Source organism: Lepidochelys kempii, chromosome 5, assembly GCF_965140265.1.
Source record: "Lepidochelys kempii isolate rLepKem1 chromosome 5, rLepKem1.hap2, whole genome shotgun sequence".
NCBI lineage: Eukaryota > Metazoa > Chordata > Testudines > Cheloniidae > Lepidochelys > Lepidochelys kempii.
This window is the reverse complement of record NC_133260.1, coordinates 96,020,704-96,033,248: the sequence shown is the minus strand read 5'-3', so window position 1 is coordinate 96,033,248 and position 12,545 is coordinate 96,020,704. Positions and strand designations below refer to the sequence as shown.

At 42.7% G+C, this 12,545-nt stretch overlaps 1 protein-coding gene across 5 annotated transcripts in view; it reads left to right on the top strand.

Moving 5' to 3' along the window:
- VPS13A (vacuolar protein sorting 13 homolog A) overlaps positions 1-12,545 on the top strand; it is a 259,919-nt gene that overhangs the window by 23,129 nt on the left and 224,245 nt on the right. For all 5 annotated transcript variants that reach the window (XM_073345105.1, XM_073345103.1, XM_073345104.1 and 2 more), the window contains exons 8-9: positions 11,707-11,766; positions 12,023-12,103. In XM_073345105.1, the coding sequence (XP_073201206.1) occupies positions 11,707-11,766; positions 12,023-12,103 (141 nt within the window). The remainder of the gene's footprint in view (positions 1-11,706; positions 11,767-12,022; positions 12,104-12,545) is intronic.

Genomic DNA, 12,545 nt, shown 5'->3' with positions numbered 1-12,545 from the left:
ACTTTTTTTTTTTTTTTTACCATAATTGGAATTTAAGTACGATAGTCTGATGTTCAGATTTTAAATGATAGTATTGAAGCTGCCACCATTCGAGAATGTACTCCAGAAGAGGGGAGGTGGTGAAAACAAGTGACTAGATTAACTGTTTTGGAAGGGAAGGGGAAAGGAGGGAGAAAAGGTCCTGAATGGTCTCTTACTTAAGTCAGTGAGTCCAGTGGGAAGTAAGAAAAAAAACTTCGAGCCCTAAAAATGTTCTGGAATGGAAAGATGCAATGATGCAATTATTTGTATCAGGAACAGTCAAAAGCTCTTAGATCATTTTTTTTTTTTTTTTTTTTTTGCCTTTCCATGTATTTAAAGATGCACAATCATGGTAAACCAGTCAAACTTCGGAAAATAGAATTAAAAGTAGTGTCTGGTACCACCCCTGCCCCAGAAATGTTACCATTTTTTGTGCTTTTATGAGTAATGTTTTCTTCTTTTGAAACCCCACACCCAAAAAGCCCAGCTGTTCTCCCCCATTGTTCTGTTGGTGACAGACTAGCAGGACTATCCTTGGGAAAACAGTGAAATGATACATTTAGCAGCTATTTATGTAAACTCCAAACAAGCAAAAAAAAATCCCATTCCTCTCCCCCGATTTCTCAGGATGATGTTCTTAATTTTGAGTTAAAATAGCAGTGAAGACCAGGCATTTTGGATTTTAACTTGGATTAGCAGCTTGAGTTAAACCCCAGGTTCCTCTACAGCAGTGGTCCCCAAACTTCTTCTGTGGTGCCCCTCCTCCCCCTTACTGTAGGAGACCTCATACTTCTTGAAAATAAGCTGAGTCTTCTCTTCAGTCCTGTCTGAGGTAGGAAAGAGCCAAGATCTTTGGATGGTGCTTCTCACAGGTCACATCCCAGAGGATGTGCCAAAAAGGTCTAAGATTTATCACTTACCCAAACCTGCTCCTTCCAGATCTGATTGGTGCTGTGATCTGTATCTGCCATATGAGTTTCCTTGCACTGTCATAGCTGATCACACAAGTTCAAATCAGTCCTCAAGTCACTGCCAGATCATGCCTGCAGCTTTCTGGGTGTGTGGCAGTGTGTACCTGTGTCACGTTTCATTGCGTTGCTTCCAAGTCAGGTTCAAGTCCATTTATACACACCCAACAGACAGTCTAAACAAGTTGCTCTCGATCCCCTGTCTTATTCTAGTTTTCCTTGAGTGGTGGAAGAATCCAGACAAAGTGTGTTTGGGGGGTCTCATTCAGCTATCCTCCAGTAGCTCTCGCAGTAGTTCCTGATGCATCTCTCCTTGGAGCTCATCACCAGAGCTAACTAGGACAGATGGGCTGCCCAAAATTCCTCTTTACACATCCATGTTCTGGAGCTCAGAGCTATCAGGTACACCTGTCTGCGCTTCCTACCCATGATAAAAGGACAGTCTGTCCACATAACGACAGACAACAGGGCCAGTATGTACCTCCATAAATCAACAATGGGGACTGAAATCCCCCTTTCCTCTCCACAGAGGCTATGAAATTATGGAATTGCTGAACAACCCATGATATCCTGCTCTGGATAGTCTACCTACCAAATCAAAACACTGTAGCTGAGGATTTCAGCAGGCGCTTCACTCAAGTTCATGGGTGGAAACTAGAGAAATCCATACTCAGACAGATAGATCTAAACTGGGGATTTCCAGAAACAGATCTCTTTGCCACTGTAGCCAGTGCAATGTTCTGTTAAAAGGGGAGGTTTGCATTGCTGTGCTCAGGAGGATGCCTTTCTCTTCTGGGTGGAGAACCTTGTATACAACTTACCTCTCCTGCTGCTGATCCTCAAGGTCCTAAACAGAATCAAACAGGACAAAGCCATGGTCATCTTGATTGCATCAACCTAGCTGAGATAGGTTTGGTTTCCTTATCTTCATCTCTCCTCCTGAGGAGCCATCAATCTCCTGTTGCTGGCCAGTCTTTTCATGCAGGACTCAGCTGAGGCCTAACCAGTGCCGAATAGAACAGTTCTGTTACGTCCCATGACTTGCATGCTATTCCTCTGTTAATGTAACTTCAAATTGCATTTTGCAACAGCATCGCAGTGCTAACTCAGGTTGACATTGTGATCCACCACAGCTCCTAGATCTTTCTCAGCAGTGCTGTTGCCAAGCCAGTTATAACCCATTCTATATTTGTACATTTAGTTTTCCTTCCCTAAATGTAGCACCTTGCATTTATCTTCGTTGAATTTCATTTTGTTGTATATAATAATCCAGTTCTCCAATTTATCAAGATCCCTCTGAATTTTAGCTCTGTTCTCTAAAGTGTTGGCAGCCCTCCTCCTCCTGCCCCTCCCAGCTTTGTGTCATCTGCAAATTTGATCAGTATGCTGTCATAGAATCATAGAATATCAGGGTTGGACGGGACCTCAGGAGGTCATCTAGTCCAACCCCCTGCTCGAAGCAGGACCAATCCCCAATTAAATCATCCCAGCCAGGGCTTTGTCAAGCCTGACCTTAAAAACCTCGAAGGAAGGAGATTCTACCACCTCCCTAGGTAACGCATTCCAGTGTTTCACCACCCTCCTAGTGAAAAAGTTTTTCCTAATATCCAACCTAAACCTACCCCACTGCAACTTGAGACCATTACTCCTTGTCCTGTCCTCTTCTACCACTGAGAATAGTCTAGAACCATCCTCTCTGGAACCACCTCTCAGGTAGTTGAAAGCAGTTATCAAATCCCCCCTCATTCTTCTCTTCTGCAGACTAAACAATCCTAGTTCCCTCAGCCTCTCCTTATAAGTCATGTGTTCCAGACTCCTAATCATTTTTGTTGCCCTTCGCTGGACTCTCTCCAGTTTCTCCACATCCTTCTTGTAGTGTGGGGCCCAAAACTGGACACAGTACTCCAGATGAGGCCTCACCAATGCCGAATAGAGGGGGACGATCACGTCCCTCGATCTGCTCGCTATGCCCCTACTTATACATCCCAAAATGCCATTGGCCTTCTTGGCAACAAGGGCACACTGTTGACTCATATCCAGCTTCTCATCCACTGTCACCTCGGGTCCTTTTCCGCAGAACTGCTGCCTAGCCATTTGGTCCCTAGTCTGTAGCCGTGCATTGGGTTCTTCCGTCCTAAGTGCAGGACCCTGCACTTATCCTTATTGAACCTCATCAGATTTCTTTTGGCCCAATCCTCCAATTTGTCTAGGTCCCTCTGTATCCTATCCCTACCTTTCAGCGTATCTACCACGCCTCCTAGTTTAGTATCATCCGCAAATTTGCTGAGAGTGCAATCCACACCATCCTCCAGATCATTTATGAAGACATTGAACAAAACCAGCCCCAGGACCGACCCCAGGGGCACTCCACTTGACACCGGCTGCCAACTAGACATGGAGCCATTGATCACTACCCTTTGAGCCCGACAATCTAGCCAACTTTCTACCCACCTGTCTATTAACTACATCTAGGTAATTAATAAAGATGTTAACGTCGGACCCAGAACAGATCCCTGTGGAACCCACTTGAGACCTCTGTCCAATCTGACGACTGTGTCAAAACCCTTGCTGAGGTCTAAGTATATTAGGTCCCCTGCATTCCACAAAAAATGGAAACTAGGTCAGGTTACCAAGGATGAATATGAACAAGTAACACAAGATATAGGGACAAAAAAAGAAAGGCCGAGGCACAAAACAAGATTAAACTAGCTAGAGACATAAAGGGTAACAAGAAAACATTCTATAAATACATTAGAAGCAAGAGGAAAACCAAGAATGGAGAGGGAGAACAATAATAGAAAATGTGGAAATGGCAGAAGTGCTAAATGACCTTTTTGTTTGTTTTCACCAGAAAGGTTAGTATCGGTTGGATGTCTAACATAGTGAATGCCAGTGGAAATGAGGTAGGCTCAGAGGCTCAAATAGGGAAAGAACAATTTAAAAATTACTTAGACAAGTTAGATGTCTTCTAGTCACCAGGACCTGATGAAATACGTCCTAGAATACTCACAGAGCTGACCAAGTTGATATTTGAGCCATTTGCGATTACCTTCAAAAAGTCATGGAAGATGGGAGAGATTCCAAAGGACTGGAAAAGGGCAAATATAGTGCCAAACTATAAAAAGGGAAATAAGGACAACCAGGAGAATTACAGACCAGTCATCTTAACTTCAGTACTCGGAAAGATAATAGAGCAAATAATTAAGCAGTCAATTTACTAACACTTAGAAGTTATACTGTCATAAATAACAGTCAGCATGGATTTGTCAAGAACAAACGGTGTTAAACCAACCTAATAGCTTTCTTTGACAGGGTATCAAGCCTTGTGGATTGGGGAAAGCAGTAGGTGTGGTCTATCTAGATTTTAGTAAGGCTTTTGATACTGTCTCGCATGACCTTCTCATAAACAAACTAGGAAATACAACCTAGATGGAGGTACTATAAGGTGGATGCATAACTGGTTGGAAAACGACAGGTTTCAGAGTAACAGCCGTGTTAGTCTGTATTCGCAAAAAGAAAAGGAGTACTTGTGGCACCTTAGAGACTAACCAGTTTATTTGAGCATAAGCTTTCAAGCCTATCGGTGTTTCACAGTCAAACTGGAAGGGCATATTGAGTGAGGTCCTGCAGGGATCCGTTCTGGTTCCAGTGCTGTTTAATATCTTTATGTTAATCAAATGATTTAGACAATGGCATGGAGAGTACACTTACAAAGTTTGCAGACTATACCCAGCTGGGAGGGGTTGAAAGTGCTTTGGAGCATAGGATTAACATTCAAAATGATCTGGATAAACCGGAGAAATGGTCTGAAGTAAATAGGATGAAATTCAATAAGGAGAAATGCAAAGTACTCTACTTAAGAAGGAACAATCAGTTGCACATATACAAAATGGGGAATGACTGCCTAGGAAGGAGTACTGCAGAAAGGGATCTAGGGGTCATAATGGATCACAAGTTAAATATGAGTCTACAGTGTAACCCTGATGTTTGCTTTTTTATTTTTACAACATGGGATGTATTAGCAGGAGTGTTTGTAAGCAAGACATGAGAAGTAATTCTTCTGCTGTACTGTGTGCTTATTAGATATCAACTGGAGAATTTGTGTCCAGTTCTGGGTACCACATTTCAGGAAAGATGTGGATAAATTGGAGAAAGTCCAGACAAGAGCAACAAAATTAATTAAAAGTTTAGACAACGTGACCCAGGAGGGAAGACTGAAAAATTGGATTTGTTTAGTCTGGTGAGGAGAAGACTGAAAGGGGACATAACAGTTTTCAAGTACAGAAAAGATTGTTACAAGGAGGGACAAAAAATGTTCTCGTTAATTTCTGAGGATAGGACAAGAAGCAATGGGCTTAAATTGCAGCAAGGGTCGTTTAAGTTGGACATTAAGAAAAACTTCCTGTCAGAGTGGTTAAGCGGAATAAATTTTGACCAGGGAGGTTGTGAAATCTCCATCATTGGAGATTTTTAAAGAGCAGGTTAGACAAATGCCCATTGGAGATGATCTAGATCATGCTCAGTCCTGCCATGGATGCAGGGGACTGGACTAGATGACCTCTTGGACTAGATCCAGTCTTACGATTCTGTGATTCCCTCTATCCACCAAACCAGTTACCCTGTCATGGAAGGAAATCAAGCTGGTTTGATGTGATTTGTTCTTATTAAATCCATGCTGGCTGCTAGTGATTATCCCTTCATCTCCCGGTATTTGCAGATTGAATGTTTTATGTATTGCTTTAGTACAGGGGTTCTCAAATTTCATTGCACTGGGACCCCCTTCTGACCAAAAGAAATTACTACATAACCCCAGGAAGGGGGACCAAAACCTAAGCTTGCCTGAGCCCCAGTGCCCCAGGTGGGATGGGCCAAAGCCCAAGGGCTTCAGCCCCAGGCTGGGGGCCTGTAACCTGAGCCCCACCACCCAGGGCTGAAGCCCTTGGGCTTTGGCTTTCGCCATGGGTGGTGGGGCTTAGGCTTTGGCCCCGGGCCCAGACACTTCTAACTCCAGCCTTGGCGACTCAAAATGGGCTTCCAACCCACTTTGGGGTCCCAGCCCAGAGTTTGAGAACTGCTGCTCTAGTAGCTTCCCTGGTATCAAACTCAGGCTGACTGGTCTTCCCCTGCTCCTCCTTTTAAAGATGGGCACTATGTTAGCCCTTCGCCAAGCTTCCGGGACAAAAGAACGGCCATACTGGCTCAGACCAAAGGTCCATCTAGCCTAGTATCCTGTCTTCTGACAGTGGCCAATGCCAAGTGCTCCAGAGGGAATGAACAGAACAGGTAATCATCAACTGATTTATTCCCTGTTGCCCATTCCCAGCTTCTGGCAAATGGAGGCTAGGGACACCATCCTTGCCCTTCCTGGCTAATAGCCACTGAAGGACCTATTCTCCATGAATTTATCTAGTTCTTTTTTGAACCCTGTTGTAGTCTTGGCCTTCACAATATCCTCTGGCAAAGAGTTCCACAGGTTGACTCTGCATTGTGTGAAGAAATATTTCCTTCTTTTTTTTTTTTTTAAACCTGCTGCCTGTTAATTTCATTTGGTGACCCCTAGTTCTTGTGTTATGAGAGGGAGTAAATAACACTTCCTTATTTACTTTCTCCACACCGGTCATGATTTTATAGACCTCTATCATATCCTCCCTTAGTCGTCTCTTTTCCAAGCTGAAAAGTGCCAGTCTTATTCTCTCATATGGAAGCTGTTCCGTACCCCTAATCATTTTTGTTGCCCTTTTCTGAACCTTTTCCAAGTCCAGTATATCTTTTTTTGAGATGGGCAGCCACATTTGCATGCAGTATTCAAGATGCGGGCAAACCATGGATTTATATTGTGGCAATATGATATTTTCTGTTTTATTATCTATCCCTTTCTTAATGATTCCCAACATTCTGTTCGCTTTTTTTGACTGCCGCTGCACATTGAGTGGATGTTTTCAGAGAGCTACCTACATTGAATCCAAGATCTTTCTTGAGTGGTAAAAGCTAATTTAGACCCCATCATTTTATATGTATAATTGGGATTATGTTTTCCAATGTGCATTACTTTGCATATGTTAACATTGAATTTCATTTGCCATTTTGTTGCCCAGTTTTGAGAAATCCTTTTGTAGCTCTTCGCAGTCTGTCTGGGACTTAACTATCTTCAGTAGTTTTGTATCATCTACAAATTTTGCCACCTCACTTTTACCCCTTTTTCCTGATCATTTATGAATATGTTGAATCGGAGTGGTCCCAGTAGAGATGTCTGGGGGACACCACTATTTACCTCTCTCCATTCTGCAAACTGACCATTTATTCCTACCCTTTGATTCCTATCTTTTAACCAGTTACTAATCCACGAGATAACCTTCCCTCTTATCCCATGACTTCTGTTATCCATGATTTTGTAAATCTTATTGCCAGTGGCCTCTCTATATTTGTGGATAGATCCCCTCTTCAGCCTGTCAGGGTGTTTTATTTCATCTCCAGCCTCAGACTCTTGTGATGGACACATTCAAGCAGGACTGGAAGCTCATTTAGACATACTCCAGATAAAGGGCTTGTGGTCTTGGACGGAATCATGATTGCTCATAAATGTATTAAACTCCGAGCTATTTGTTTAGCCTTCAGGACTGTCCTACGCCTTCATTGAGGCATCACTGTCCAGATTCTAACAAACAGTCTGAGGGTGCTACACTATATAAACAGACAAGCGGGGGCAAAAATCTTTCTCTGTCTGGAGAATGGTGCATTTTTCGAGTCAGCCTAATAGGCTTTTTATGCCAGGGGCTGAGAACAATTTGGCAGATCATCTCAGTAGGAATTGCTCAGTAACTTGTGAGTGAGACTTTAAATACTAAATTCTGAATCAGGCATACCTGAAACAGGGGGTAAGTAATTGTCATCTTTGCTACTGATGCAAATAAGAGTTGCCCCTTGTTTTGCTCCCAAGGGGGACTGAGTCCAGGCTCATTAGCAGCTGCTTTTCTTATTTGATAGGGAAAAGTTCTACTGTACTCTTGTTCCCCATTCTGTTAAACCCTGGAATCCTCAAGAAAATACAAGACAAGGCCCAGATAATATTGATAACTCCAGCCTCCAGTTCATGACTTGTGGTTTTCTGACCTGATGCACCTATCAGTCCATCCACCTCTTCCACTTCCAAATGTTCTGGCCATAAATTTTGCAGAACTATACTCTGGTACTCTATGTGTACATCTAACACATGGAGACTAGCTGGTTAAATTCTATTGATAAAAGCTGTTGGGTTTTTGGATTCAGAGCAGAAAGTCCTCTAACAAGGTTAACATACGAAGCTCAGTAAAAAAAAAAATGTTTTTTGTTGTGGGCTATTCAGAGGCATATTCAACACTTAGTCAACTGTTTATTTTATTTTGGATTACTTGTTTCCCTGAAACAGTCTGGACTTTATTGCTATTAGATTGCATTTGACCACAATCTCTGTTTCATCTTTCATCTGGGGGTTATTTGCTCCCCCTGTGTTTCTGTATCAAGATTGCTAAAAGGACTAAGTCATATTTCGTTCAATTAAGGATCCTTTTCCTACATGGGATTTGAATGTGCCACTTCTATTATTATTATTGGATCCTCCCCTTGAGTCGTATGTTACTGTGTCCATTATTCCATTTTCCCATGTAAATGCCTTTTTAATAGCTATAATTTTGTGAATGAAATACAGGCTTTGATAATGGGTCTTCCTTACATAGTAAAGATGGGGTTACTCTCAAATCATACCCAAAATTTTTACCCAGAATGTTTGTTTTTCATATAAATCAATGTATTCATTTGCTGGTATCTTTCCCTTAGCATCGTTTCTCTCTGGGGAGATCAAACTTCATACACTCTCTATTTAAGCAGGGCTATATCCTTTTCTCTCTCTAGAACAGGGGTGGGCAAACTTTTTGGCCCAAGGGCCACATCAAGGTTGCGCAACTGTATGGAGGGCCGGGTAGGGAAGCCTGTGCCTCCGCAAACAGCCTGGCCCCCTGCCCCCTATCCTAACACTTCCTGCCCCCCTAGAACCCCTGACCCATCCAACCCCCCTCCCCCAACCGCCCCCCTGGGACCCCACCCCCTATCCAGTTCCCCCTGTTCCCTGACTGCCTACCCCACCCCCCAGAACCTCTGCCCCATCCAACCGCACCCGGTCCCCTGACTGCCCCTCAGAACCCCTTGCCCCTTATCCAACCCCCTGCCCCCTAACCATGCTGGAGCAAGCCACACTGCTGCGCTGCCTGACAGGAGCGGCGGGCCAGAGCTCTGCCTGCACGGCGGTGTGGCTGCTGGGGAGGGGAGACAGTGGGGGAAAGGCCAGGGGCTGGCTAGTCTCCCTGGCCGGGAGCTCAGGGGCCGGGCAGGACGGTCCCGTGGGCCGGATGTTACCCTTGGGCCGTAGTTTGCCCACCTCTACTCTAGAATGAAGCAATTTCCTGGATCAGTCAGGCTTTTTGTGGCTGTAGGTGGCAAATTTAAGGATCGGGCTGCTGCCTCTTGGAGGCCCTTGAAGTGGGTTTCAGAGTGCATTAAGATATCCTATGCATTGAATAAACTACTCTTTTCTTCAGGAGTTAGGGCACATTCTACTAGGGCTCAGGTGACATTGGCAGCTTGTTGTAGTGGAGCCCCTATTTCTGAGATTGTGTAGGGTAGCTACTTGAAGTTCTGTTCCTAAATTTACCAGTTGCTACTCCATTGTGACCGCTTCCAAATCCAGGTGTTCATTTCAGCAGGTCATTATTTAGGTAGGACTGTCACACAAACACACCTCCTTAAGAGGTAAGTGCTAGCTAAGCACCTGTCATGGGATCTCTAAGGACAAATGCTTGAGAAAGAGAGTTTAATTACCTTACAGTAACTGGAATTCTTGTAGGGTCTTTTCTTCACAGGTATCCCAGGACCCGTCGTCCTTCCCCACTGATAAAGAGTCCTTTACCTGGATGTTCTGTATTGGTGAAGGAACTGAGCAGTAGTTTGTGGCTGATCTACCTGTTCAGGGGCCTGAAGGCATATAGGACATGTGCACAGCCCCAACAGACATTGCTGGCTCAAAGATTGTGAGCTTGTGCACATGGGATGCACGCTTACCTGGGATCTGGGTGGGCAAAAGCATCTCAAAGAACTCCAGTTACTATAAAGGAAATAACCTCTCTTTTGAGTGCCTCTTTGATTTCCCACTTACGGTATTTGGCATCTCTGGTATTAAGCTATGAACCTGCATAGAAAAGATGTGTGTGTTGGGGAATGCAGGATTGCCATCACACTTAAGATGACATCATTTGGCTCTGTCATTGTAAGAGAGCATGTCTCTTGATCGCCTCAGTTTTTTTGCCACCGCAGAGAGGTAAAGGAAGTACCTAGTGTGTCTGCAAATTAGTTATTGCATATTTTCATCCAGTTTCTTGTTATAGTTAGTTACATAGTTTAGAGTTATCTGTGTTGGGTTTCCTCCTGGAGCTACATTGTACCTGAATTGCACAGAAGGTTCAAAAGATGCACGTCTTGTTCAGTTGTATTTCCCAAGACAGATGCCCATGATAGGTTCCTGATGTGCCTGGGAAAGACTCACATCATAGCCCAGTGCATGACTTGCTGCTGCAACTTCTCTCTTCAAATGAGGAGGGACAGACAGTTGAGGCTGCAATTACACTTGGGGCTTGTCTACATGAACATTTAGTTCTCATCAAGGTGCGGTGTAAATCTACCCCACGTTAGTCTGCTGTGCACGTGGATGGACCCTGTTGACATGTACTAATAGTTCCTTTGTGTGCTTTTATCTACTTAGTGTTGAAACAGAACTATAACAAATACTGAAACTTTAAGTACTTAAGAAACCAACACACTCCAGTGGGGTGGAGAGAAGGTATTGTTGCTTCTCTCATGGCAGGTGCTGTCTTTGTTCTGGGAGGCTACTTAATAGGGATGGTAGGCTGTCTGTAGAGCTGTTCTGATTAAGCAGCTTCTGTAGATCATAAATGTGAAGTTTCTATGTAAATAGAATTTAATTTCATGCAGGGCAATGCTTAGTGAAATCAGTATGCTAACATACGTCTTTTGTTTCTAGATACATACTTTTTAAGGATACTTGGTAGAAAAACTTTAGAAAATTGCACTTTATCTGCTGACAAAAATGGTATTTGTGTACTGAGTAAAAGCTGTTCCCCACAGCACTCCTCTCCTGGAGCTAGCATCATATTGTATATAAAAATGGGGAATTATCAACAAACTATGAACTTTTTACTGGTTCAAGCTACTGCATGCAACTACCACTAAAACCACAAACAGGAGCCCTTGAGTACTTTTTCCACAGAAGCTGCCTAAAGAATATCAGGAAAAAAAATTGAGGTCACCCTGCAGAAAACTTCACCTTGCTAATTTCTGGTTCATGAGTGGAGCTTGACAGTCATTGCAGGTGTATAGACCTACAGAAGATGTAGTCTGATAGTTTCAGTTAAGAAATTGAAAGCTTGGTCTAATTAAATCACTGGAAAGACTCCTGTAGTAGTTGTAGTAGTAGCTTTCGTAGTACTGAAGAATCCCAGTGATAGGCAGGTGTCCCATAATACTAGGTGGTGTACAAACAGATCAGAAAGACTGCCCATGCCCATTAACTTCAGTGGGTGTTGAGTTAGGCCCATAGTGTATTTTCTTTTGTTGTGTGATCTGTTTGACTCTGATTTGATTGTACTAAGTCTAGACCTTTTTTCCTTTTCAGACCTCAGATCAAAATTGGAATCCATGTTTACATGATGAAGCTTCCAAGTTGTTCTATAAGGTAAAATATAGGCAGTGAATGCTATCATTATAACAAAACATTACTGGAGTAGGAGCCAGCTCCTGTGGGTTTATGTTTTTGCTAGGTAAAAGAGATCATCTATTTCTGTGTAATCAAAACTGGAGAGAGAGAGTGTGTATGTCTGTTTGTGGAGCATTTGGCCATTTTAATATCCATGAAAAAACTAAAAATAATGGAAAGTACTGAAAGAGATCACAGTGTATTTGACTTCATAAGCATTCGGTTTTATTTTCAGCTTGTACGTCTCGATAACTTTTTTGCTTACTGGAATGTGAAGTCAGTGATGTTCTACCATGGAGGTTACGATGAATCTTTGGTAAGTCAAAGGTGACATAGTGTATCCTGTACTTCCATGTTTCATGATGTGAAATGTTCAATATAGTTCCTATTCATTAGAGATCCAGTTCTGCTCTGATTAAAATCACAGGCAGTTTTGCTATTTGCAGGGTTGGGTTGTATGTTAGTAACTATTCTATTGGAAGAATACTGAATGTTAGATTAGCATACCACAAATATGTTGTGGTATAACTTATTCTTCTGTCTATCCCAAGTCACTCAAAATTACCAGTGCATTCTGTATGATGGAGTGGTGATGGTTGTTCACTCATTACATGGTTGTTAAAATCTTATGTCCTTAATGGAAGGATTTTATAGATTTAAATTGAGGGCAGACAGACTTGTTTTAAAATATATTCTGGTTTCAGAGATACTATTTCTTCTTAACACATTTAAAAAAATATTTTATTCTTTGTTATATA